The sequence below is a fragment of the Balaenoptera borealis genome (assembly GCF_965194805.1).
Source record: "Balaenoptera borealis genome assembly, chromosome: 7".
Taxonomy (NCBI): Eukaryota; Metazoa; Chordata; class Mammalia; order Artiodactyla; family Balaenopteridae; genus Balaenoptera; species Balaenoptera borealis.
This window is the reverse complement of record NC_138864.1, coordinates 97545676-97573112: the sequence shown is the minus strand read 5'-3', so window position 1 is coordinate 97573112 and position 27437 is coordinate 97545676. Positions and strand designations below refer to the sequence as shown.

The following is a 27437-nucleotide window of genomic DNA, read 5'->3' as shown; positions in this document are numbered from 1 at the left end:
TGAATAGACAACGAATCATCCCAAATTGAGGAGGTGGACTTTGGGAGCAATGATATATATATATTTTTTCCCTTTTTGTGAGTGTGTATGTGTATGCTTCTGTGTGTGATTTTGTCTGTATAGCTATGCTTTTACCATTTGCCCTAGGGTTCTGTCTGTCCTTTTTTATTGTTTTTTTTTTTTTTAGTACAGTTTTCAGCACTTGTTATCATTGGTGGATGTGTTTTTTGGTTTGGTTGTTTTCTTCTTTCCTTCTTTTTATTAAATTACTTAAAAAATATTTTAATAACTATTTTTTGTTTTTTATTTTAATAACTTTTAAATTTTATCTTAATTTATTTTATCTTTATCTTTCTTTCTTTTTTCTCCCTTTTATTCTGAGCTGTGTGGATGACAGGCTTTTGGTGCTCCAGCCAGGCATCAGGGCTGTGCCTCTGAGGTGGGAGAGCCAAGTTCAGGACATAGGTCCACCAGAGACCTCCCAGCTCCACATTATATCAAACGGCGAAAATCTCCAACAGATCTCCATCTCAACGCCAAGACCCAGCTCCACTCAACGACCAGCAAGCTCCAGTGCTGGACACCCTATGCTAAACAACTAGCAAGACAGGAACACAACCCCACCCATTAGCAGAGAGGCTGCCTAAAATCATAATAAGGTCACAGACACCCCAAAACACACGACCGGACATAGTCCTGCCCACCACAAAGACAAGATCCAGCCTCATCCACCAGAACACAGGCACTAGTCCCCTTCACCAGGAAGCCTACACAACCCACTGAACCAACCTTAGCCACTGGAGGCACACACCAAAAACAACGGGAATGACGAACCTGCAGCTTGCATAAAGGAGACCCCAAACACAGTAAGTTGAGCAAAATGAGAAGACAAAGAAACACACAGCAGATGAAGGAGCAAGGTAAAAACCCACCAGACCTACTAGATGAAGAGGAGAATGGTGAAAATACAAGAAACGCTTAACAAGGGTCTAGAAGAACTAAAGAGCAAACAAACAATCATGAACAACACAATAAACGAAATTAAAAATTCTCTAGAAGGGATCAATAGCAGAATAATAGAGGCAGAAGAAGGATAAGTGACCTGGAAGATAAAATAATGGAAATAATTACTGCAGAGCAGAATAAAGAAAAAGAAAAGAAAAGAATTGAGGAGAGTCTCAGAGACCTCTGGGACAATATTAAATGCACCAACATTCGAATTATAGGGGTCCCAGAAGAAGAAGAGAAAAAGAAAAGGACTGAGAAAATATTTGAAGAGATTATAGTTGAAAACTTCCCTAATATGGGAAAGGAAATAGTTAATCAAGTCCAGGAAGCACAGAGAGTCCCATACAGGATACATCCAAGGAGAAACACACCAAGACACAAATTAATCAAACTATCAAAAATTAAATACAAAGAAAAACTATTAAAAGCAGCAAGGGAAAAACAACAAATAACATACAAGGGAATCCCCATAAGGCTAACAGCTGATCTTTCAGCAGAAACTCTGCAAGCCAGAAGGGAGTGGCAGGACATATTTAAAGTGATGAAAGGGGAAAACCTACAACCAAGATTACTCTACCCAGCAAGGATCTCATTCAGATTTGACGGAGAAATTAAAACCTTTACAGACAAGCAAAAGTTAAGAGAATTCATCACCACCAAACCAGCTTTACAACAAATGCTAAAGGCACTTCTCTAGGCAGGAAACACAAGAGAAGGAAAAGACCTACAATAACAAACCCAAAACAATTAAGAAAATGGATTTTCTTAATAGGAACACACATTTTGATAATTACCTTAAATGTAAATGGATTAAATGCTCCAACCAAAAGACATAGACTGGCTGAATGGATACAAAAACAAGACCCGTATATATGCTGTCTACAAGAGACCCACTTCAGACCTAGGGACACATACAGACTGAAAGTGAGAGGATGGAAAAAGATATACCATGCAAATGGAAATCAAAAGAAAGCTGGAGTAGCAATTCTCATATCAGACAAAATAGACTTTAAAATACAGACTATTACAAGAGACAAAGAAGGACACTACATAATGATCAAGGGATCAATCCAAGACGAAGATATAACAATTGTAAATATTTATGCACCCAACATAGGAGCACCTCAATACATAAGGTAAATACTAACAGCCATAAAAGGGGAAATCGACAGTAACACAATTAGTAGGGGACTTTAACACCCCACATTCACCAATGGACAGATCATCCAAAATGAAAATAAATAAGGAAACACAAGCTTTAAATGATACATTAAACAAGATGGACTTAATTGATATTTATAGGACATTCCATCCAAAAACAGCAGAACACACTTTCTTCTCAAGTGCTCATAGAACATTCTCCAGGATAGATCATATCTTGGGTCACAAATCAAGCCCTGGTAAATTTAAGAAAATTGAAATTGTATCAAGTATCTTTTCTGACCACAACGCTATAAGACTAGATATCAATTACAGGAAAAAATCTGTAAAAAATACAAACACATGAAGGCTAAACTATACACTAGTTAATAACCAAGAGGTCACTGAAGAAATCAAAGAGGAAATCAAAAAATACCTAGAAAAAAATGACAATGAAAACACGACGACCCAAAGCCTATGGGATGCAGCAAAAGCAGTTCTAAGAGGGAAGTTTATAGCAATATCATCCTACCCTAAGAAACAGGAAACGTCTCAAATAAACAACCTAACCTTACACCTAAAGCAATTAGAGAAAGAAGAACAAAAACACCCCCAAAGTTAGCAGAAGAAAAGAAATCATAAATATCAGATCAGAAATAAATGAAAAATAAATGAAGAAAACAGTAGCAAAGATCAATAAAACTAAAAGCCGGTTCTTTGAGAAGATAAACAAAATTGATAAACCATTAGCCAGACTCATCAAACAAAAAAGGGGAGAAGTCTCAAATCAATAGAATTAGAAATGAAAAAGGAGAAGTAACAACTGACACTGCAGAAATACAAAGGATCATGAGAGATTAGTACAAGCAACTATACATCAATAAAATGGACAACCAGGATGAAATGGACAAGTTCTTAGAAAAGCACAACCTTCTGAGACTGAACCAGGAAGAAATAGAAAGTATGAACAGACCAATCACAAGCACTGAAATTGAAACTGTGATTAAAAATCTTCCAACAAACAAAAGGCCAGGACCAGAAAGCTTCAGAGGTGAATTCTACCAAACATTTAGAGAAGAGCTAACCCCTATCCTTCTCAAACTCTTCCAAAATACAGCAGAGAGAGGAACACTCCCAAACTCATTCTACGAGGCCACCATCACCCTGATACCAAAACCAGACAAAGATGGCACAGAAAAAGAAAACTACAGACCAATATCACTGATGAACATGGATGCAAAAATCCTCAACAAAATACTATCAAACAGAATCAAACAGCACATTAAAAGGATCATACACCATGATCAAGTAGGGTTTATCCCAGGAATGCAAGGATTCTTCAATATACGCAAATCAATCAATGTGATACACCATATTAACATTGAAGGAGAAAAACCATATGATCATCTCAACAGATGCAGAAATAGATTTCGACAAAATTCAACACTCACTTATGATAAAAACCCTCCAGAAAGTAGGCCTACAGGGAACTTACCTCAACATAATAAAGGCCATGTATGACAAACCCACAGCCAACATCATCCTCAATGGTGAAAAACTGAAACCATTTCCACTAAGATCAGGAACAAGACAAGGTTCCCACTCTCACCACTATTACTCACAATAGTTTTGGAAGTTTTAGTCACAGCAATCAGAGAAGAAAAAGAAATAATAGGAATACAAATTGGAAGAGAAGAGGTAAAACTGTCACTCTTTGCAGATGACATGATACTATACATAGAGAATCCTAAAGATGCCACCAGAAAACTACTAGAGCTAAACAATGAATTTGGTAAAGTAGCAGGATACAAAATTAATGCACAGAAATCTCTTGCATTCCTATACATTAATGATGAAAAATCTGAAAGTGAAATTAAGAAAACACTCCCATTTACCATTGCAACAAAAAGAATAAAATACCTAGGAATAAACCTACCTAAGGAGACAAAAGACCTGTATGCAGAAAATTATAAGACACTGATGAACAAAATTAAAGATGATACAAACAGATGGAGAGATATACCCTGTTCTTGGATTGGAAAAATCAACATTGTGAAAATGACTATACTACCCAAAGCAATCTACAAGTTCAATGCAATCCCTATCAAACTACCAATGGCATTTTTCACAGAACTAGAACAAAAAATTTCACAATTTGTGTGGAAACATAAAAGACCTCGAATAGCCAAAGCAATCTTGAGAAAGAAAAACGGAGCTGGAGGAATCAGGCTCCCAGACTTCAGACTATACTACAAAGCTACAGTAATCAAGACAGTATGGTACTGGCACAAAAACAGAAATATAGATCAATGGAATAGGATACAAAGCCCAGAGATAAACCCACACACATATGGTCACCTTATCTTTGATAAAGGAGGCAAGAATACACAATGGAGAAGAGACAGCCTCTTCAATAAGTGGTTCCGGGAAAACTGGATAGCTACATGTAAAAGAATGAAATTAGAACACTCCCTAACACCATACACAAAAGTAAACTCAAAATGGATTAGAGATGTAAATGTAAGGCCAGATACTGTCAATCTCTTAGAGGAAAACATAGGCAGAACACCCTATGACATAAATCACAGCAAGATCCTTTTGGACTCACCTCCTAGAGAAATGGAAATAAAAACAAAAATAAACAGATGGGACCTAATGAAACTTAAAAGCTTTTGCACAGCAAAGGAAACCATAAACAAGACCAAAAGACAACCCTCAGAAAGGGAGAAAATATTTGCAAATGAAGCAACTGACAAAGGATTAATCTCCAAAATTTACAAGCAGCTCATGCAGCTCAATATCAAAAGAACAAACAACCCAATCCAAAAATGGGCAGAAGACCTAAACAGACATTTCTCCAAAGAAGATATACAGATTGCCAACAAACACATGAAAGAATGCTCAACATCATTAATCATCAGAGGAATGCAAATCAAAACTACAATGCAATATCATCTCACACCAGTCGGAATGGCCATCATCTAAAAATCTACAAACAATATATGCTGGAGAGGGTGTGGAGAAAAGGGAACCCTCATACACTGTTGGTGGGAATGTAAATTGATACAGCCACTATGGAGAACAGTATGGAGGTTCCTTAAAAAACTAAACATAGAACTACCATATGACCCAGCAATCCCACTACTGGGCATATACCCTGAGAAAACCATAATTCAAAAAGAGTCATGTACCACAATGTTCATTGCAGCTCTATTTACAATAGCCAGGACAGGGAAGCAACCTAAGTGTCCATCGACAGATGAATGGATAAAGAAGATGTGGCACATATATACAATGGAATATTACTCAGCCATAAAAAGAAATGAAACTGAGTTATTTGTAGTGAGGTGGATGGACCTAGAGTCTGTCGTACAGAGTGAAGTAAGTCAGAAAGAGAAAAACAAATACCGTATGCTAACACATATATATGGCATCTAAAAAAGAAAAAAATATGGTCATGAAGAACCTAGGGGCAAGACGGGAATAAAGACGCAGACCTACTAGAGAATGGACTTGAGGACAAGGGGAGGGGGACGCGTAAACTGGGACAAAGTGAGAGAGTGGTAGCGTATGTATGGACGTATATACACTACCAAATGTAAAATAGATAGCTAGTGGGAAGCAATCGCGTAACACAGGGAAATCAGTTCGGTGCTTTGTGACCAGCTAGAAGGGTGGGATAGGGAGGGTGGGAGGGAGGGAGACGCAAGAGGGAGGAGATATGGGGATATATGAATATGTATAACTGATTCACTTTTTTATAAAGGAGAAACTAACACAACATTGTAAAGCAATTATACTCCAATAAAAATGTTTTAAAAAATTAAATAAATAAATAATAAAAATTAAAAAAAGACTTTATCCAGTAGTAGTACTTTCCTCAATAATATTTTAATGGTGTATAAAATATTTTCTTTGGTAACTATAGTATATCTAACCAGAGGTTATCACAACTGATATCCAAAATACTCATTATAGTGACTGGGGTATAGACACACATACATTTGAATATACATACATATATACACACATATAGATTGCATTTTTATACATCTGTATAGATGTACATAGATGTGTGTATACGTATATTATTTACACGTATATGTATGGTATACATACATACATGCATGTGTTTATTCAGCTTGATCTCTATCATCCACTATTATGGTGCTAAGCAAGTGAATTCTGCATAAGTAAAATGGGATGTTTATTGATATTTTCCTTCTTAACTAGGTTACTAGTTCTCTTATCAAAAAAAAATAAAACATATGTGGAAGATATGGAGTTCTTAAGTATCAAGTTGTCTCACTTTCCAAAGGTTTATCCTCTTCAATCCTGTTAACATAACATAATGAGAGCTGATTCATGGGATACGATGATATCCCATGACCCTAAAATATAGGAGAAGTCATATTTTTTCTCAGCTGGTAGCAGATAGCTTGGCCAAAGAACGTATGATCCACATTACTTTAAACAATTCAAATTCATTCAATCAAACTGATCATGTCACACCCCTGCTTAAAACAAAACATCATAAAACAGACGACCAAAAATATATTGGATCCTTGTGAACTCCAGAATAAAATCCAAACTTTAAAAGATGGCATACAGGGACTTCCTTGGTGGCGCAGTGGTTAAGAATCCACCTGCCAATGCAGAGGACATGGGTTTGAGCCCTGGTCCAGGAAGATCCTACATGCCACGGAGCAACTAAGCCCCTGTGCCACAACTGCTGAGCCTGCGCTCTGGAGCCCATGAGCCACAACTACTGAGCCTGCGTGCCTAGAGCCCGTGCTCTGCAGCAGGAGAAGCCACCGCAATAAGAAGCCTGTGCACTGCAATGAGTAGCCCCTGCTCACGGCAACTAGAGGGAAAGCCCGTGCGCAGCAACGAAGACCCCACACAGCCAAAAAATAAATAAATTAATTAAAAAAATAAAAATAGAAAGATGGCATACAAAACTTTTCCCAGCTCACTTCTTCAGACTCACCTCCCAGCACTCCTCCAAATACGTCTTGACCCTTAGCCACACGAAAGTTTTATTGCTCTCCAAATTTACCATATCTTTCACTATTTGCACCTGCCAGTCCCTCTATCTAGAATGGCTTTCCTCTACTTCTTTATCTGGCAAATTCCTTTAAAATCAATAAAAATTTAATATCCTCCATAAAGTCTTCCATGACTTTTTTGACAACTAGTCATGACTTTTCTGTTCCTATGTGTTATAAGAGCTTTCATCTCTTTTCTTATTGTCTGTTTACCCTCAAAGACTGTGAGCTTCTCAAGGGCAAGGGCAGGGTTATAATTTGCTCTATGCTTTGGGAACCAGGACAGGTTTAAATTATTATAGGCATATGTTCCAAACAGTGAGCAAGTATTTTAGGCAACTTAGAGATGGTTAAGATTAATCCCCTGCATTCGGGAGCTTACAATCTATAATCTATCAAGGACAACTTAATGAAAGAGCTGGATTTTGAGCTGAGATGTGGCTTCATGCCTGGGAGAACCTTTGTGTCTTCCTCATCGAACCTAACCAAGTCTGCCCCCAACTTATCTCTCTGGCCAGCTTGAGATACTGGGATATGTCACCAGAGCACACTCGTTAACCCAAAATAATAAATAAAGTTAAATGGTAAAGCTACCGTCATTTGAAAAGTAGATTCTGGGGGCTTCCCTGGTGGCTCAGTGGTTGAGAATCTGCCTGCTAATGCAGGGGACACGGGTTCGAGCCCTGGTCTGGGAAGATCCCACATGCTGTGGAGCAACTAGGCCCATGAGCCACAACTACTGAGCCTGCGCGTCTGGAGCCTGTGCTCCGCAACAAGAGAGGCCCGCGCACCACGATGAAGAGTGGTCTCCACTTGCCGCAACTAGAGAAAGCCCTAGCACAGAAACGAAGACCCAACATAGCAATCAATCAATCAATCAATCAATCTTTAAAAAAAAAAAAAAGAAAAGTAGATTCTGATGGAGAATAAACAGACAGATGAACGGAACAGAATATTCCACAAACAAACAAACAAACCCACACATAGATCAGAACCTAGCATAAAAGTGTTAGAATGACAGTTTATAGGGAAAGGAGAAACTGCTCAAAAAATTATCTCGTGACATATGGATCCCCATTTGGAAGATAAAATTAGACCCCTAGCTCATACCAAATACAAAAATTAATTCCAATGGTTTGTAGTCCTGAATGGAAAAAATGAAACTTTAAGAATATTGAGAATACACAAGAATATATTTTTATGATTTGTATTAGAAAGGATTGTCTTAAAGATAAAGAACAAACCATAAAAGACAATATGGATGTAATTCATTATATGAAAATCAAAAAACTCTCTATAACAAAAGATTCTAGAACAAAACATACATTGCATTACCTCCCATCCCTAAAGGACAGTAATGCAATGTATATAACTGTTTTAGTCCAGTCCCTCCAAGCTGCAGATACCAAGAAAGTACTGAACATGAAATTATCTTATTATGGGAAATACTTGTATAAAAGAAAACAGGAAAGGAGGCAAGGAAGGCTGGGAGAGCTGTCAGACCTCAATGCAGTTCCAACCCAAGTGAAGGAGAGAAGGACAGAAGGTTAGATGGAAAGACATTAGAACACTTTGCAATCTAAGCAAGGTTTGACAGAGCCACCTGGGAGTCTCTGAGCCAAAATCCGTTAATAAATAAGTCCCATGTCTTTCAGACACAAATCTGCTTCAGTATCCCTGTCACACTCAATCATTTGTGGGAAGGTGTAGTCTCAAGACAAACTCTGAAAGTGAAGGATTTTAACTCATAGCAGTGGGCCCTCATTCAATTACATTCCCTAAGACAGAGGTGTATAAGGCACATCTCACAGCTACCACAATCTTACCAAAAAAACTGGCAAAGGATATGTAGTCAAATGGCTAACAAATATAATCTCACAAGCAATCAGGGAACTGCAAATTAGAACAGTAAAGAGATAGGACTTCTTACAACTTAGAATGGCAAAAATTAAACTCTCTGTCAATAACAAGAGTTTTCAAAGATTGAGGAAATGGGAACGCTCATAAATGACTGGTGGTAGTGTAAATCGGTACAGCTACTTTAAAATACAATTTGGCAGCATCTAGTGATATTGGAAACGTACATACATATCCTAGGACACCACAATTCATCTGTTTACACCAGAGAAACTCTTACACATGTGCAAAGAGAAATATTCAAAGATTGTCATTGCAGTGCTAAGTAAAATCTTAGAACAATCTAAATATTCATCAATAGCAGAGTAAATAAAATGTTACACATAAGCACCATATAGCAGTTTAAAAGAATGAAATAAATTTCTACATCTAAGTAGCATAGCTATACCTCAAAAAGGTAATTGGGGCAAAGAAAGCAAGTTGAAGAATTATGTGTACAAATTATACCATTTATGTAAATTTTAAAGCCACACAAAACTATTAAGTATTGTTTATAGATAAATATATATGGTGTAAATTCATTTAAATGGATTGGAAAAGTACATATCACATTTGTAACAGTGATTGCCTGAAGTTTGGGGTTTATGGAAGAATCATGGTGAGAAGGATTTGGTGAAATGTTTGTTTTTTTTTTTTAACATCTTTATTGGAGTATAATTGCTTTACAATGGTGTGTTAGTTTCTGCTTTATAACAATGTGAATCAGCTATACATATACATATATCCGCATATCTCCTCCCTCTTGCGTCTCTCTCCCTCCCACCCTCCCTATCCCACCCCTCTAGGTGGTCACAAAGCACAGAGCTGATCTCCCTGTGCTATGCGGCTGCTTCCCACTAGCTATTGGTTTTACATTTGGTAGTGTATATATGTCCATGCCACTCTCTCACTTTGTCCCAGCTTACCCTTCCCCCTCCCCAGGCAGGATGGGAATAAAGACGCAGACCTACTAGAGAATGGACTTGAGGATTTGGTGAAATGTTCTTACAATTCGTCTAGGGCTCTAACAATATAGTTAAGAAAACAGGGATGTCGTCATATGAATGTTTCCTATCTGGAATAGATGCTAGTGATGCAGATTACCTTGAAAAAGCACGAAAATAAGAGATTCCTGCATCTGAAAAAGATTTGATGTTCTGAACCAATGCACTTGGCCTCCTTTTCTGGACTGAAACCATTTATGAAGAGAAATGTGTCAATATGGATAAATTAACAAGTATCTCAAAGATCATAATTACTAGTAAGCTGCCGAGATTGAAGTGAAACAAAATAGTAGGGGTAGGCTGAAGAGAATTGTGAATAAGCCCATTATTTTAAGATCAGATGCATTAATAACACCAATATCCTGCTGCTAATGTGAGTACTTGTTCTGATTACTGTATTGTTCATTTGGAGATTTCTTTATTAGTATTTAGCTTCTATTTGATTTAACATAAAACACTTTGTTTTGTATACACTGTCAAACATTTATCTTTGCTGATTACTAAGGGCACTCCAATCTGGTGCTATATTTATCATAAGGGTGTTGGTTTTCAGCCTTGGTGCTATCATGAGTTTAAAAAGCAGCGTAAGAGCATGTGCTGCTCCGAGAAGCTTTGCACCCAGAGACAAATTCTATTTCTCTTTACTTGCACTGCAACTTCTCTTGAGTTCTCTTGGAGTTACCCATAAAAATTATTGGAGGAAATCATTTATTGGAATTAAGATACGGGGCATGATTTGATTTCTAATATAAAAATTAACTACTGAGATTTTTCTAAACCTAAATCTTAAAATAAATCAAATATAAACTTTTAAAAATTGTGATCAGTTAATTTTCCTGTTGAAGGAGACCCTGAAAAATCTTTCTTTGTAACCACCCTACACTGCCATTTCAGTTTTTAATAATTTTCTCATCACAGTTTATTTACAGATAAAATCAAATATCTGGATCATTGGTTTTCAAAGTGTGATCCTTGGACCAATTATTTCAGAATCACCTGGGGAGCTTGTTTAAAAATGCTGCACCTATTCTTACTCAGAAGAATTAGGGCAGAGTGCAGGAATCTGTGATTTTTAACCTGTGATTTTTATGCCTGTTTGAATAGATACCTGTTCTTTTGGCTAACTTCCTTTACAACCTGCTGGTCAGAAAGGCAAATATCAACTTCAAAGGATTCTGCACACAAAATACATTAAGTCTGTTTAAGATTGTAAAGCACTTGAAAATACTTAGATAAAGAGTACCAGAGAGGGTCAAAGTAATATTATAATAAATGTTCAATAAAGATTAACTTATTTTATTATTAAAAAGTATATAATATACTCAATGTTATGAACACACTTTTCACACAAATGTGTATCACTTTACTTTTTTAAAATGCACCTAAATTTCTTCACCCTGATATTATTCAACTGAGCCAGACAAACCAGAAGCTGTTAAAGAGGAACTGCTAATACAAAGCTCATCAACTCTGACTTGAACATAGAGGAATGGTATAGGGTATTACTATATTGAGAGAGAGAGAACTTTAAAGAAAGGGTGGAGTGTTACGTTTAATGGTCCTATGTAATTATGCAATATTTGCTGAGTACATTTGAGCTTCCTGCGACTTTGTAGATAGGAAAATACCATAAACCTTGTTTTATGGCCGTCTTATCCCTCTTCAGAACAACCTTGACAATACAGCTGCTTGTGGTAAGGGAGGACGGTGAGCAGCCTGGGTTGAGGGAACATGAACTTCAGAAGTAATGCCATTCAATAAGGCATGTCTTTAACAGTGAATCATTAGACAGTTAATGCCACTGTTGTTAATGTTTAATAATTACTAAGCACTTGTATTATGCTTTATGCACATGGAAACTAGGCAAGAAGGAGGAAGGAGAAAAGAAGTGTTGGGGGAACAGAGGGAAGGGGAAGGGAGAAGAGAGGAAGAAGAGAATGTGAGAAAGCCAAGAGGTACTGTATAGAGAGAAAAAATGAATTAACCATGTCTGCACACAGCTGTTGTAACTGTGGATGTAGCTCTGTATGATGTGCATCCACAGAGGGAGGTTAACTTCTAAAGCAGGGAATATACATGAATGAATTCTATAAATTAAAAACTGGAGTTCTGTTCATTAGGGAAGATAGTTTGTTGGCCTAAGTCAAACTTGATTACAAATAGCTGTACCTACAAATATTGGCTAAAGATTAATCCTTGCTAGAAAGCTTAAGAAGTGAGAACGTTCTATCAACTTGAAAAATAAAAACTCTTCTTTCACTGGGTTTTGGTACTGACCAAAAGTTTTCATAGCAGAAAACTCGAATTCCAATATATTTGTTATTGGACCCAACAAAAGTACAAAAAGCACTATTATAATAGATATTACGGTCTTTTGTCGTCAATATTAAACTACTGTTTAACATTCATATACATATATATACATACATGGTTTTATGTATGAACTTGTGAGTATATATGTAATTCTATTCATAGCTCGAAGAGCTGTAAAATGCAGTGCTTTAATGTATCTTGGGATAAGTGTCCCCAAGGAAGTTAGAAAAGATACTTGAGACAAAGAATCTTATTTATTGTGTTCTAGCTCTACATTAGACTCATTTAACGACAGATTTCTGGACTCCAGATTTCAGATTCTCTGAAATGATTCTTAACAATCTATGTTTTAAAAGCTCTCTAGAGGATTTTAATTCAGTTGGTCTAAGAATTGGCAGTTAAGAACCTACTCATTCCTTAACTATCTTTTCTAGGTCTACCCACCCAAGATGCTGGGACAAATCCAGCATCCAGAAAGTACTCCTTTCTCAGAGTTTCACTGGCACATTACTGTGTTATCTTGCACTTGATCCTGCTCTGGAGTTCCTCGCAGGTCTCCCAGGTCCCTAGTAACCAGGGCTCCTCAGGAGATGGGCTTCAATACGTCCTCACCCATCACCTCTGAAGTAATCCTACCAAGATCCTTATTCTCTCAAGAGCTCATTTTAGAAAACCAGCTGCTCAACTTGCCCTGAGAAGGCTTCCTTCCCTGAGCTGACTGCCCACCTACTTGGACCTCCAGGTTTTAAATTTGAGGTCATGAGGCATGAAGAAGAGATTCTGCCCCAAGGTGAGAAGAAAAGAAGATAATTTGGGAGAAGATACGGGAAGAAATGTTCTGACATTTAAATTTCAAGTGTGTTAGTATAGGTGGTCTTCCCAAGATCCAGGAGTACGGAATTTAGTAGTATGGTAGCTTGATATGTCAATTATATGAAAATAAATATCCTCCAAAGACTTTTCAAAACTATGTCATGAAATTTTCAGTGCCGTTAGTTCACAAGTCTTTGTTATCATAACATTCTCTTTCACAAATGGCAGACTTATAATCCCAATGGTTTAATAATACTGTTACAATCATAGTGACATTAAGCAGCCTGAAGTCCTAACTCAAAGTCTGCAATGTTCAATGCATAAGTCGTAGGAGTTTCTAATAGGCAACAACCCTAATCGAGTATAGCAAAAAAGAGAAGAAGTCAGAAGGTTTGGATTCTCTTGCTGGTCCCATCAATTATGAGACGTGATCTTCAACAAGTCTCTCAAACTTTCACTTCTTACACTTTAAAATGTGCATAACAATATTTCATAAATGTCTATCCACATCTCCATTATCCCCCTCCAGTTTGCATGTTACACTGGATAAATCTTCCTAAAATATTGTTTTTATTATGGCACTCCCTCCAGTGAAGAAAAGCAACCATGGAGGACCCACCTGCTCCCCTCACAAGGGGCCTGTGCTCCCACTAAGCACCATGTTTTGCCGACTCCTCTTGCAGCTAAACCGCTGCATGAGAACTGGATTTCCCCAGGTATATGAAACATGAAAGTGAAGTGTGGATGACTCTCCCTTTCTGCCTCTTGTGGCTATTTGGTTTAATTGCTGGCAAGTGGGGAGACAGAAACCACGATCTGATTGTTCTCTCCCAGTTCAGCTCTCATCATATACCCCTTCCTTTCCAGGTCCCAGCTTCGCTGCACTACCTAGAGCTCCCCTGAAAGTGCAGTGCTCTCACTTGACTCCAGCCCATTTCATCCTACACCCCAGCCACACACAACTGGCCACAGCTCCTCGAAGGTACAATGTTCTCTGTTGGCTCCCGGCTTTGTACATTGTGTTCTCTTTCTGGAATGTTCTCCCTGTTCTTCATTCAAATGATTCCTACTCATCCATCAACTCTCACCTTAGATGTCACTTCCTCCAGGGAAACCTCACCTGACCTTCTAAGACCAGATTAAGTGCTGCTTCTCTATACCATATAAGTACCCGGTATTAACCAATATCATAGAACTTAACAAACTGCACTGGTTTTACTTGTTCATTTCCACCAGAATGAAAGACCTTTGAGGACAGGGATTGTGCCTTTTTCACCAGTAATTCCCAGAGTTTGACGCAGTCCCTAGTTTGCACTCACAAATATTTACTACATGAGTGAATATATATATTCATATATATGTGTGTGTGTGTGTATATATATATATATATATATATATATATTTCCCCCCCTAAAAAATCTGTAAGTCAAAAACTCATTACAGACAGGACCCTTGTTATACTTGCAGGCAGCATTCAGAGTACCTAACATATACTGTGTCCATAGCAGAAACTCAACAAATGCTTATTGAAATCAATTTTTTAATTTATGAAATTTGAATCAAGGGTAATTAAACCTTCTAAATAAAAATTAGGTATTATAGACTTGGTTCTGAAATATATTCATGGTAATATAATTGCTATTTCAAGGGCTATTTTTGTCTAGAGAATACTTATACTCAATTTTTAGAAAACCCAAGTTTCCCTTCCTGGAAAGGAATTTATGAACATTACCAAGTTCTAAGGTTCTATTAAAGTCTAAAGTTCTATTAAAATATAAGTGAAAAATCTTCTCTTGATCTCGTTTAATTAGCCATCACTACAAAATGGAAAATTCCAAAAGTGTAGGGTCCAGTATCCCAGTTCTTCAAAAGGGATGAAACATCAGGCCTATATATAATGATACAGCATGGCTTTGACCTTTGGAAAACTTAATGATTTTTTGTTTTTTAATATGAAGGCCTGGCCTAAATATCTTAATTTCATTATCTATTCATGAGATAGCTTGGTCCCAGACAGTTATAATTCAACTTTTATACTACTGTTCTGTTGACCTGCCCACATCTTAGGAAGAGGGGCAGTCTTAGGGTTATTCAGGTTTTAGAGATGCAAGAACTCCCATTTGTTTAAGCTAATAATTAGTTCCAAAATTGTAATCTTAATTGCTAAACCCTAGTTCACACTTTTAGAATTCAGCACATTTTCATTTTGATTGTAAACTCTAGGGAAAGTGGTCACTAGATAACTAGAAAGTGAAAATTCAATGGACCAAGGTGTGCAAAAATGCTTAGCAGAGCAATGCTGACTTATGCCCTCCCAATGGATGTTAGCTAGTATTTATTTTTAAGTTCCAGGGTTCAAATGAAGTGAAATAATAGTCTAGTTCAGGAAACGCTATGGTGTTCCTGTTTGGTTCCACAGTTTTATTAAATAAATGTACTTGCTTCATATTATAATAAATAAATGGGAGTGCTTTCAAACTTAATTACCTATCAATCAGTAGAAAATGACAGGTGGTTCAAGGTACAGTCACTTAGTGTGGTTTATTCTGGTTTAGGGGACATAGTTCAGTGTGTTTCGAATATCTGCTTTGGATGTCTATTATATCTTGGCTACTACTGAATGCAAATGTTAATTTGTGTGGCACCATTTTATTTACAGATCTCACAACTGAACATTCCTGAATTCTCCTACAATGGTGGATTGACCACCCAAAGGTTAAGTCTGTTCAATGCAGGTTAGTTTTGGCCAGATCTGAAGATCCAGGGGTCAAATTCAAATTTAATTAGTCTTGTGGTATCTGCATGATGGAATTTATTTTCCAGCACAGCTGTTAACTCATTTCTTTGCTTACTTCCCTCCCAAGTTTTTCATACTTCTTGCCAGTTTCCCTCCCAAGATTTCTTTCTCTTAGTAATTTCTTGCCAAGTTCCCTCCCAATTTTTTTTTCTTCTAGTGACTAAATATGAAAACTGTCTAGTGGAATAGAAAACACAAACAGATTTTACTTCTTCAACTTACACAGTAAATATTTTTATTACAATGTGTATGTAATGAATGGCCGTGACAAATATTTACCTAATGACGACCATTTTGTGGTTACAGAAGGACTGCAACAGCTTTGTGAAAACCAATTACATATCCTTTGCCTCGGACCTATTCTCACATCCCCCACCCCACCTCCCACCATGCACTATTACAAAAGCCAATTACTGCTCCAAACCAGGTCCTTTTACAAGAGAGTGAGTCACTGAAGAAAGACAGTCCAATTACTTGGTACCCAAACACTAGCCTGCCTGGGATCCGTTGCTGTCAGTTGTGAGGCAGTGTCATAGGATAAGATATTGGAGAATGGCAAAGGAGCGGTATTCTGGAAAGTTTTACAAGGCAAGAGGACAGTGAAACCTGTCACTCTTTCAATGACAAAATATGATTATAATCTCCTTACGGGATAAGTAAATTAATGGGGGCCCAATTATATTAATTCCTCTTTTTGAGCTAGCAAAATCTTCAGTGCTGGTTACAAAAGTCACAAATATTTAGGAGGATTCTAAGGGTAGTTTGGGAACGTGGAAAGAAAACATTGGAGGATAAGTTAATGGGCACAAGGATACAAAATGGTATTTTTAAGAATTAACTATTAATTTGTCTAGAAATCCATTCTACTATAATCTAGATCCAAAGTAGGACATATAAGCAAGACATGGAGAAGTTCCTGAAAGAGGAGACCTAAAGGTGAAGAGTCTGAACAGGACTTGCTTTCTCGTGTCTGCTTGTTACAATTTATTCTATCAGCATAGCACTGTCTCCATGCCCTTCCCTGTGATAAAGTCTTCACTCAATCCCACTGGCTGAATAGTTTTCAACCACAGACTGAAATCAGAAAACTATGTGAACTATGTTGTGCATGCTTTTTCCTATCCAAGCGAATTTGCACCTACCTGCCTACTCCTATGACACCAGGCATCATTACACACTCAAGTGCTTTGTAGATATCAAAGTTGAATAAAAACACAAAAATGATGAAGAAAATATTCCGCCTCATCTACGGTTGCAAGTCTAGATGTAGTACATTAAGAAACAGATCAGCTTTGGCAGTCAAAATGAAAACCTATTGAATCATGAATGTTTGTATTTGGTGATAGGGGCCACAGAGAGAACACGCTGAGGGAGTGCTGGGCTGACACCAGGTGTTAACCCTCAAGGACTCTGTAGGTATTTTGTGTTCCTGTGCTCAAAACTCCTCCACCAAATGCTTAAAAAAATAAAACCTTCATTTTGGAAGGTTCTCACTGGCCTCTTTCAAAGGCGGGAACAGTTGTTTAACAACAACAAAAATCGGAAACTCTAAAGTCACTGAAAATAGGGGAAACTTGATTTTGACTGCCAGGATAGTCTAGCACTTTTAATTATGTTTGTCACTCCCAGCAAAAACTTTCTGTTGTATAATTGTCTCCTCAAACTCTGAGACTGTGAGGCTCAGAAAAGAACATTTTCTGAACAAAATTCTTGCAACTGACATGGCTACTTCAAAATATTTCTGAAACAGTCATCCAGCAAGAATTTATCCTTCTCCCTATCAATGTGCTTGGTGGAGTATCCCAAAATAAAGTTTTTAGAATCACTATTCTCAAGGAATTTACCATGTAGTTGGATAGATAACAGCATACAGGAAACATTCAGTAAAGAGAAGAGAAAATCATATACTAATGTACTCATTGTACTTACTACATTTGCCAGTTTAAAGTACAGGAATTTAGGAGATGCTGGATGGTTTCGCCTATCATAAGATGACTAGGAAGACCTAAGTCAGTTGCAAAAGTCAGCAGGACAGAAAGGAGCAGGGACTCAGGGACTATTAAAAATAAAAAGCTAAGTGTTTTATTTGCTATTTTAAGGCAAAGAGGATGAAGAATGAATTGTACAATAAAAAAACAAAAAACATCGTCATTATTAAAACCCATCTAGTGGTGTCCTCCACTGGTACTTTGTTAGCAAGACCTGTGATCCCTCTGCTTGATCAGACATCTTAGTTCTATGTAACTGACCTCCACATCCTTCTTTGCTAAACCCATAGCATCTCTACCTGTACCTCTTTCCAGTTCCTGTTATGCAAGGAATCCTTAATCCTAAACCAATTTCTCTTCTCTTCTAATATCTAGAGGAAAGAAATATTCACTTTTTCCCAAAGGCTCATTTTTCCTGATGCTCTTTCCTAAGGATGCAAATATTGAACAGTATACAAATAAGGGATTCCTTATCTTCTCATAATTATTCTGATACTTTTGTCTCTTCTTGTCCATCATTGACATTATCTGGATTACTGAAATAGCTTCCTATTAGTCTTCCTCCTTCTAATCAGAAGAGCAAAAAGTACTACTACTACTACTAATAATAATCGCTGTTTTATTTATAAAGTACTCTCTATGTGCCAGAAGAATCCACAAAACCCTATAAAATAGGTAATATTATCCTTATATTGCAGAGGATAAAACTCAGTATACAGCAAGGTTAAATAACTTTCTTCAGTAGCCCAGCTCTATTAGGTTTCAAAATCTCTGTTCTTTCTGCTAATCCACAAAGGTTCGAATCATGTCCACCTTAATTCTGCTTCTCATATCACAGCCAAAGAGATATATCTGAATTGCAAAGCTGATTACATCACTTCCCTGATTAAAGCTCTCCAAGACCAAATTCCTGAGACTGGTTTTCAAGGCTCCCAAGTCATGGCCCTCCGGCTTCATTCCTCCCCACTCACGGTCCCCCAATAACACTCTCGTTCTATCAAGATGCTTGTGGTTCCCCGCGCAAACCAAGTGGTTTCCCGCGCAAACCAAGTGGTTTCATGTCTGGTTTTTCTGCTCATGCAGTTTCCTCTGTCCAGAATATATTTTCCATTTTTACTTATCCTTCAAGGTGTCTGTTTTTAGAGAAAGCCTCCCTGAGAAGCTCCCTCAGCTGGGCTTCTGTAGTGCCTGAGAGCACTTCTAGCCCAACGCTTGCTATATTATACTGAAATAGTCTCTTTGGATATGTTTTCTTTGAGTAAAGGAATAATAAGGTTTTCATTTGGTACCCACCCTGCCTCCACCACAGTGAATGGTGTCTGGTAATCACAGAAGTCATGTTGTGGGGTTTGAAAGGGACAGAGAAACTAGAACCACCTCCCAACCCTGTGGCCATTTCTGGAGCATGGAACCAATATGCCTACACGCCAGAACTTCAGGATCGTATGCCAACTGTTTTCTTCCACAGAACACTCCAACTTTTGTTGATTGGGTCATGTAGACCAGCTATAGATGACCACTTTTATAATTTTCTCTTAAAACTGCTTTTGTCAGCATCAAAATTGATACTGATGATTTTTCATGGTTCTCTTCAATTACGCCAAATCCCACCTTTTTCCACAGTACTCACTAACAAGAACAGGGTCTCAGACACATTTATCTTACGTCATGCTCTCTAGCAGTATTCTCCACCTCCAAAGGAAATAGAAATGAGCTACTGTTTACTGAATGGCTAATTTGTACCACATGTTGTGTTAGGCACCTATTTATCGCATTTAATTTTCTCAACAATCCAGGGAACATCACTCATCAATCTTCACTTCTTCATATCAACCTAATCTTCTCTACTTTATTGGCAGCTCTAATGTTCTTAATCAAAAAAATTCCTCCAACGCCATAAGTTTCACTCTTGTCACCATTAGAATTCCACAGGGAATCATTCCATCAGAGGACATCAGCCTTGTGCCTCCTCTGGAGATTATTCCTTACATTAGCAGACTCAGCTTCATCCTTTTACTCCTATAGAAATGTCTCTTTTCTTCCTATTAGAGCAGCCATTACATTCTTTATTGATTTTTTTTTCCTACTGGCCCATGAACTTCCGCAGTATATAGATCTTGCTCTATTCATATTTTCATAAAATACAGCAAGTCTCAATAAATGTTTTCAAAATTAAGACTCCCTATTTTCTTATAGTTTAAAAGTTCATTTAGGCACAGAAAACCATATATTGTATGATTCTAATTATGTGAAATATCTAGAATAGGAATATTTTAAAGACAAAAGTTTGCTTAGGACTGGGTGGACGAGTTAGGTATGAGAGAATGTAAATTGATTGCTAACCGGGATTTCTTTTAGAGGAGTTGAAAATGTGGTGATGGTTGTACAACCTTGAGAATATACTAAAAAAAAAAAAAAAAAAAGGATTATACACTTTAAAAATAATTTTAAGGCTGGCCATGGAATCAGAAAAAAAAGGAATAATATGTGTTTACTCTTATCCTCTTTCCTTCATTATTTTAACAGTTTTATCAAGATATAATTCACATACCATACAACCATTCATTAAAATACAGGTCACTTTACTATGCACTCTTTAGAAAATAGACTACATCTTATTCAACTTGGCATTCTCAGGACCTAGCACAGTATTCAGAAGATAGTAAATGCTCATTCTATGAATTAGGTACCTATACCTCTGAATTTACTACTACTAATATAGCTATGCCATATTTGGGTTAAATATACTTTCATAGGTTTACTTGGGGGGAATCAAGACACCAATTATAAAACCATTTCTATGGGAAAAGATATATTCAAAGCAAAAAATAAAACCTACCAGAAACCTGCCAACACCTTGCCAGTAATAAACAAAGAGAGCCCATGATTTATCTTGCAGGGCACTCACTATCAGTCCTACATCCTAGCCCCCTCCTAGACAAATATCTATATTCTCTAGAAACACGCAGATTCTTTATAACAAATTTAATGAGTGTTCCAACCTCTAGGTTTTGAAACACTATCCCTGGAAGAAGAGCTTTTGAGGAATGAAGAATATTTCTTCAAGGTAAATCCAGTACTTTTCAGGATAGCTTTCATTTTTATTATGCTTTCAGGGTGTATGAAAAATAAGAGAATGGAGCTTTTAAAAACTACTGTTGAATAAGTCAGTACATACATAAAAAGCCATTTGTTCAAGGATGTAGCCCTCTTTTGTAAGGACTGCAGTTTCTATCTAATCCACAATTAGCCTTTTTTCTATTTTTCTTGCACTGCATTTTAAGCTTCATTTTATTCCACTGCAAATTTTTTTCATAAAAGTTGATTTAAAGGAATCTACTAATGTCAAATGCCATTTACCAAGGATAGTGATTTTGAATCAAGATCATTATTCAGGCAATACTACTAATAAACCTCATAATGTCATATTTTCCCTGCTGATAAACCTCATAATGATATATTCCCTACCATTAACATCGATAATTATTGAACCCTTTATCATGCAGTTTATGTATTGAATAGTACAAGATCCATGTACTGACTTCATTTGGAATGCTTTCTGTATTTCCAGATGATTAGCTCATTCCTCGATATTGTTACGAAGTGATTCGTCGTAATTTTGCCTCTGTTTCAGAGAATTAGTCACTAAAGGTTGTATGGTTACATGTTCAAGGCTAAAGGATGAGATATAATCACAATTTAATCGCTGATTCCCTACCGGAGGTCAATGTTTGTTTCATTAGGCTATGGTGTTATTAAAATAATTATAATCCTCTTATGTAATTTTGAAGTACCTTTCAAAAAATATATGCTATATAAATGTCTATGGAGGACATCTGTCTCACTAATAAGTGTACAAAATTCTTACCATTCATAGAGTTTTTATTGTAACCAAACCAGACCACCATTTAAAAAATAAATTGTAAAAAAAATTAAAAATTTAAAAAAATAAATAAATAAATAAATAAATTGTAACTTCTTTATGTTTCTGCAAGCTTCTTACAGCAGGGGTCATATATTTTATTAATTAATTTACTCACAGTTTACCCACTGTGGAAATGTGATTAATATATACAGATTGAGGGCTTCCCTGGTGGCGCAGTGGTTGAGAATCTGCCTGCCAATGCAGGGCACACGGGTTCGAGCCCTGGTCTGGGAGGATCCCACATGCCGCGGAGCAGCTAGGCCCGTGAGCCACAATTACTGAGCCTGCGCGTCTGGAGCCTGTGCTCCGCAACAAGAGAGGCCCGCGCACTGCGATGAAGAGTGGCCCCCGCTTGCCACAACTAGAGAAAGCTCTCGCACAGAAACGAAGACCCAGCACAGCCATAAATAAATAAATAAATAAAATTTAAAAATAAAAAAGATATATACAGATTGATTAAGTAAAAAGTTAAATATATAGTTTGAAGGTTTCATATGCATAATCAGATATTTTTCACATAGTTACTTACCTCTTCTAGTTGGCATGCTTTGATGACACTCCTATATCTATACTCATCATAGGAAACACCAAAGATGATGTTATCTTTAATGGTGCCAGGCATGATCCAGGAAAACTGAGAGCAGAATGAAATTCTTCCACTGTGCTTAATTTTACCCTCTGAAGGCTCCAGTTCTCCCATAATCATCATTAGAAGTGAAGTCTGGAAATAAACCCATTGTTATTAAGTTAAATCACTTGATCAAATCACTCTCAGGATGCACGTGCCTCCAACTGTCACCCTAAGCAGAAGTATCTATTCTAATTTTTAAAGATTCTATATTAATTTATTCAATTCAAAAAATTTTAAGCACTTCCTGTTCTAGATATACTGCTATGCACAAAAGATACAAAGAGGAATAAAAGAGACAATTACAATGGAGTGTGATAAGTGCTGCAATAGAGGCTCACAGAGATGGGGCACCTAATTCAGATTGTTGGGATGGGTTTGGAAGAGGTCAGGGAAAGATTAGTAACAGCTGACATTTATTGACAGCTCATTTATTTTCTCACATGCCTTATTCAATCTATCTAATGCCGTTGTACTTTTCTTGGAAACATGTTCAGAATCTGGGGGCTTCTTCCACTACTACCTGGATTAAGCTAATATCATCTCTTGCCAGAATAAATACAATAGCCTTCTAACTTATCTCCTTGCTCTGCCCTTGTCTTCCTATAATCTATTCTCAAAGTGGCCCTGTCAAAATGTAAGTCTGATCATGTTAATTTTCTACTGAAAACCCTCCAAAGGTTTCTAATGTCTTCAGAACAAAAGCCTAACTCCTCACAAGGCCCTTTGTAAGTCCCTCAGAGCCTTTTTACAAGGTCCCAAGTAATGGTGTGGCTCCCATTACTTCTCTGACAGCTCTACTCTCCATGGCTCACTGTGCCAACCCCAACGACCTCCTTGCTGTTGTGTGAACTGGACAGACACAGTCCCATTTCACAGGTTTGCTCCACCCCCTACCTGGAAGATTTCCCCAGAGAGCCACATGACCTAATCTCTCACCTCCTTCAAGTTTTTGCTCAAATGTTACCTTTCAATGAGGCCTTCCCTATCTCCACTGCTTAAAATCATACCCCTATCACCAATCTTCCTTTCTGTTTTATCTTCATAGTATTTACTATCATATGACATACACACACACACACACACACACACACACACATATATATATATATATATATATATATATATATATATATATGTATATCTCCCACTAGAATGTGAGCCTTTTGGGTTGAGGAAGAGGGTATGTTGTGGGGTTTTTCACTACTATATCCTCAGGGCCTAGAATGGTACCTGGCACAAAGTAGCTACTCAATATAATCGCTAAATGATATTGTATTTTACTCAATAATTTAATGATATGATACATTATATTAAATTAGAAGGGCTCAAAAACTTTAAACAGTGAATTACTGTACATAAATATAGAAACCAATGGAAGAGAATTAAAACTACACAAACAGATCCAAATGCATAAAAGAACTAGTGTTTGATAAAGATGGCATCTAAAATCAGTGGAGAAAAATAGACTATTCAGTATATGGTGCTGAACAACTGAACAGCCAACTGGAGGTCCAACAAAAAAACTGTAGGCATATATCACACCATATGCATGATGAACTCCAAACAGGCCAAAGAATAAGTATAAAAATAAGACCATAAAATACTTGAAGAAAACATTGAAGGATGCCTAAATTAAAAAAGAAAGAAAGAAAGAAAAAAAAATGGAGTAAGAAAGCCTTTCTATGACTCAAAATCCAGAAGCCATAACATAAAAGATAAATTAAATCACATTTAAAAAAATCTTGTGCACAGAAAACTAAAGGAAAAAATGTCAAGCTGAAGTAAATATTTGCAAGTTATATCACTCAAAGGAATAATTTCCCTCTTAAGTGATCTTAAAATCAAAAAGAAAAATACCAACATCCCATTAGAAAATTGTGCAAAGTATACAAACAGATATTTTACCAAAAATTAAAATAGAAGTGGCCTTTAAACATATGACAAGATATTGTACTTTATTCATAATAAGAGAAGTGCAAATTGAAAAACACACTGACATATGGCTTCACCCAATGAGACTGGAAATAATTCAAAAATTAGATGCCGTCTGCTGTGGATGCTGTGGGGGAATAAATCTGCAATCTTATGTGGACTGTATGGCCTGTGAATAAATCGATGCAACCTTCAGGAAGTTTGACAGATATACAAATGCTTTACCATTTCTAGGAAGCTACATTGCAGAAATACTTGTAGACGTGCTGAATGGCATATATGCAAGATTAGTCATAGCATCATTCTTTGTGTTAGCTAAGCACTGGAAATAACCCAAATTGTCAATCGATAGGTGACTCATTACATTACAGACCTCTATCCAAACAATAAAATACTATGTAGCGATATATATAATACATATACATTCAAAAAATTAACAAGAGTAGCTGCCTGGGTTGGGAGAAAGAATGGTGGAAAGTGGCAAATAAGCAGAGGAGAAACAGAAGTGAGAGGGAAAATTTTCAACTTTTTATACATTTTAATTTTCCAGAATTTTTAATTTTTGATTAAATTTTAATAAATAATAATATCACCTAAAATATATTAGGAAGAAAGGAGGGACAAGAGACGACATCTTTGTGATATCTAGTTCAGTAAATTTTAAAATTCTTATTGTATAGGGAAAAAAAATCCAAAATTCCTTATTTCTACATAAAATTCTTCTATATAAAAATTAAAACTAGAAGTGTTATTTTCATATAGAACAGCTTTATAAATCCCAACAATGGAATGGATCTGATTATATATGGATTACATATCTATATATATAATATATAGATATATATATGTGTAGGCATATAATATTATATGTGTATATATACATATATATGTATACATATATATGCCCACAATATACAGGTTAAATATAGGTTTGTATATGTTAAATAAAAAGGTTAAATATATATTTAACAATATTTATCTATATAAACTTATATAGATAAATATATAATATTTATCAATATAAACATTTATCAATAGTTTGCTATTTTGAGAGATGTGAAGTTAAATGTAAACATCATTGAATATAATATATATATAAAATACCAAATATTGATAAAACTTGGCAGACTTTGTATTTTATTTAAAAAGTAAGCAAAAACAGAAGCCAACAGCCATTCCACACATCTGATGCTCAGTTATTAGCAGAGCAAGCTAAGAGTTCCAGAGCAAGGCCAGCCAGGGCAGAAGACAGAGACTATGTGGTGTCAGGGGTTGTCAGCAAGGCCACAGACCTGCTTCAGTTGTGTAGACAACAGAAGAACTAAAAATCCCCACACCCTGGGGGCGATGCCATAAGCCAGCCTTTAGTTGGGGATACCCAGGAGTGTAGACTCTTACACCAATACTGCTTAATTAAAATAATTCAAGGAAGTTCCATAAATGAAAGATATTGAATGTAGATTAGAACCCCCCCCCCCGCAAAATTCATTTTCCCAAAGACATTCAATTAAATAAATTTATATCAAGCACCTATTACATGCTAGGTACTATGATAGTCCTTGGAATATAAAAACAAAGAAGACATGGTTCCCCTACAGTCTAGACATTAATAACAAGGGAGAGTGATAAAATTAAACCTGACCTTACTGTTTTTTTTTAAAGAGACTAAGACGTGTGTTTTATTCAAAAATTAAACAGTGCAATAAAAATTAGGTTTTAAAATCTGTAAACTCTTTGACTCTGCAATCCTAGTCTTAGAAACTGATCATTAGAAAATTATGAAATGCACAAAGATACAGAGCAATAGATTTACAAATAATAGAGAATGCCATCACAACATCATTTATGCAAAAATAACTTGGCAATAATCTGAATATTCAACAAAAACATGTAATGCTATGCAGCCATTGGGAATGACAGTGCTCTGCAGATAAATCTTTGTGATGTGTTTGATTTCTATCTGAGTGAAATTGGTTACAATACAGTATTAGAGAATAATCCTATTTTGGTTTTTATAAACACATATATATAGGAAAATGTCTGGAAGAAAAATATTTCAAAATATTTACCTGATTATCCCTAAGAGGTGAAATTAGGAATAATGTGCATTTTTCCCGATATTTTTTGTTCTATCTGCATTTTCTTGCTTTTCTACAAAGTTTTAACAACAGTATAAACAACTACCATTTATTAAGCATGTACTTTGTTCCAAGTACTGCATCAAGGGCTTTCTGTACATTTGCTTATCTAATCCTTATACCTGACCTTATTGTATTTTATATCTCTGGATTTCCAGAGATGTAAAATACAACCAAAATCTCAGAGATAGCTACTTGATCCATAATGTCCTTCTGGACACAAGTATACACATATATATATATGCTTTTATAAAATGCAGATCATAATGTACATATTATTTTATAACCTGTTGTCTTTCTTCACTTAAGAGTATCTTCAGAGTCATTTTTTAACATCCCTTAGCCTGACTGAATAACATGCCATTATATAACTACACCAAAATTTATCTAATCAATCCCCTATTGTTAGATATTTAGGGCTTCCCCCAATTTTGGGCTACTGAAACAATGTTGTGATGAATATATAAAATCTCTGCAAACATACTAGGATAAGTCATAGAAATTGACAAGTTATTTGGTTATTTTTAAGGCTTTGGATATACAAATTACCAAATTGAGTGGTGCAGGATTTATCTTGAAATGTGAATATTTTCAATTATTCTATCATATATTTTAGCTAGATCTTTTATCTAATAAGATTATAAAATGCTCCATTCCTATACTATGAAAGGACATCCTCCTAGACTGAGTTGCCAAGTTGTTTCTCAGAGGGGTTTAATTATTCCTAAGGGGCCACTGCCTCCATCTGACTCCATCTTCATATCTACTTCCCAGAAGATGCAACTGTAACTCCAGCCAGCAATT

General features: G+C 36.3%; 1 protein-coding gene across 8 annotated transcripts in view; it reads right to left on the bottom strand.

The window, feature by feature from the left end:
- The window catches only part of CFTR (CF transmembrane conductance regulator), a 192992-nt gene that overhangs the window by 93962 nt on the left and 71593 nt on the right, over positions 1–27437 (bottom strand). For 7 of the 8 annotated variants that reach the window (XM_082399969.1, XM_082399968.1, XM_082399975.1 and 4 more), the window contains one exon: positions 22462–22653. The exons of the other annotated variant lie outside the window; for it this stretch is intronic. In XM_082399969.1, coding sequence (XP_082256095.1) covers positions 22462–22653 — 192 coding nt within the window. The remainder of the gene's footprint in view (positions 1–22461; positions 22654–27437) is intronic. 8 annotated transcript variants of the gene reach the window in all.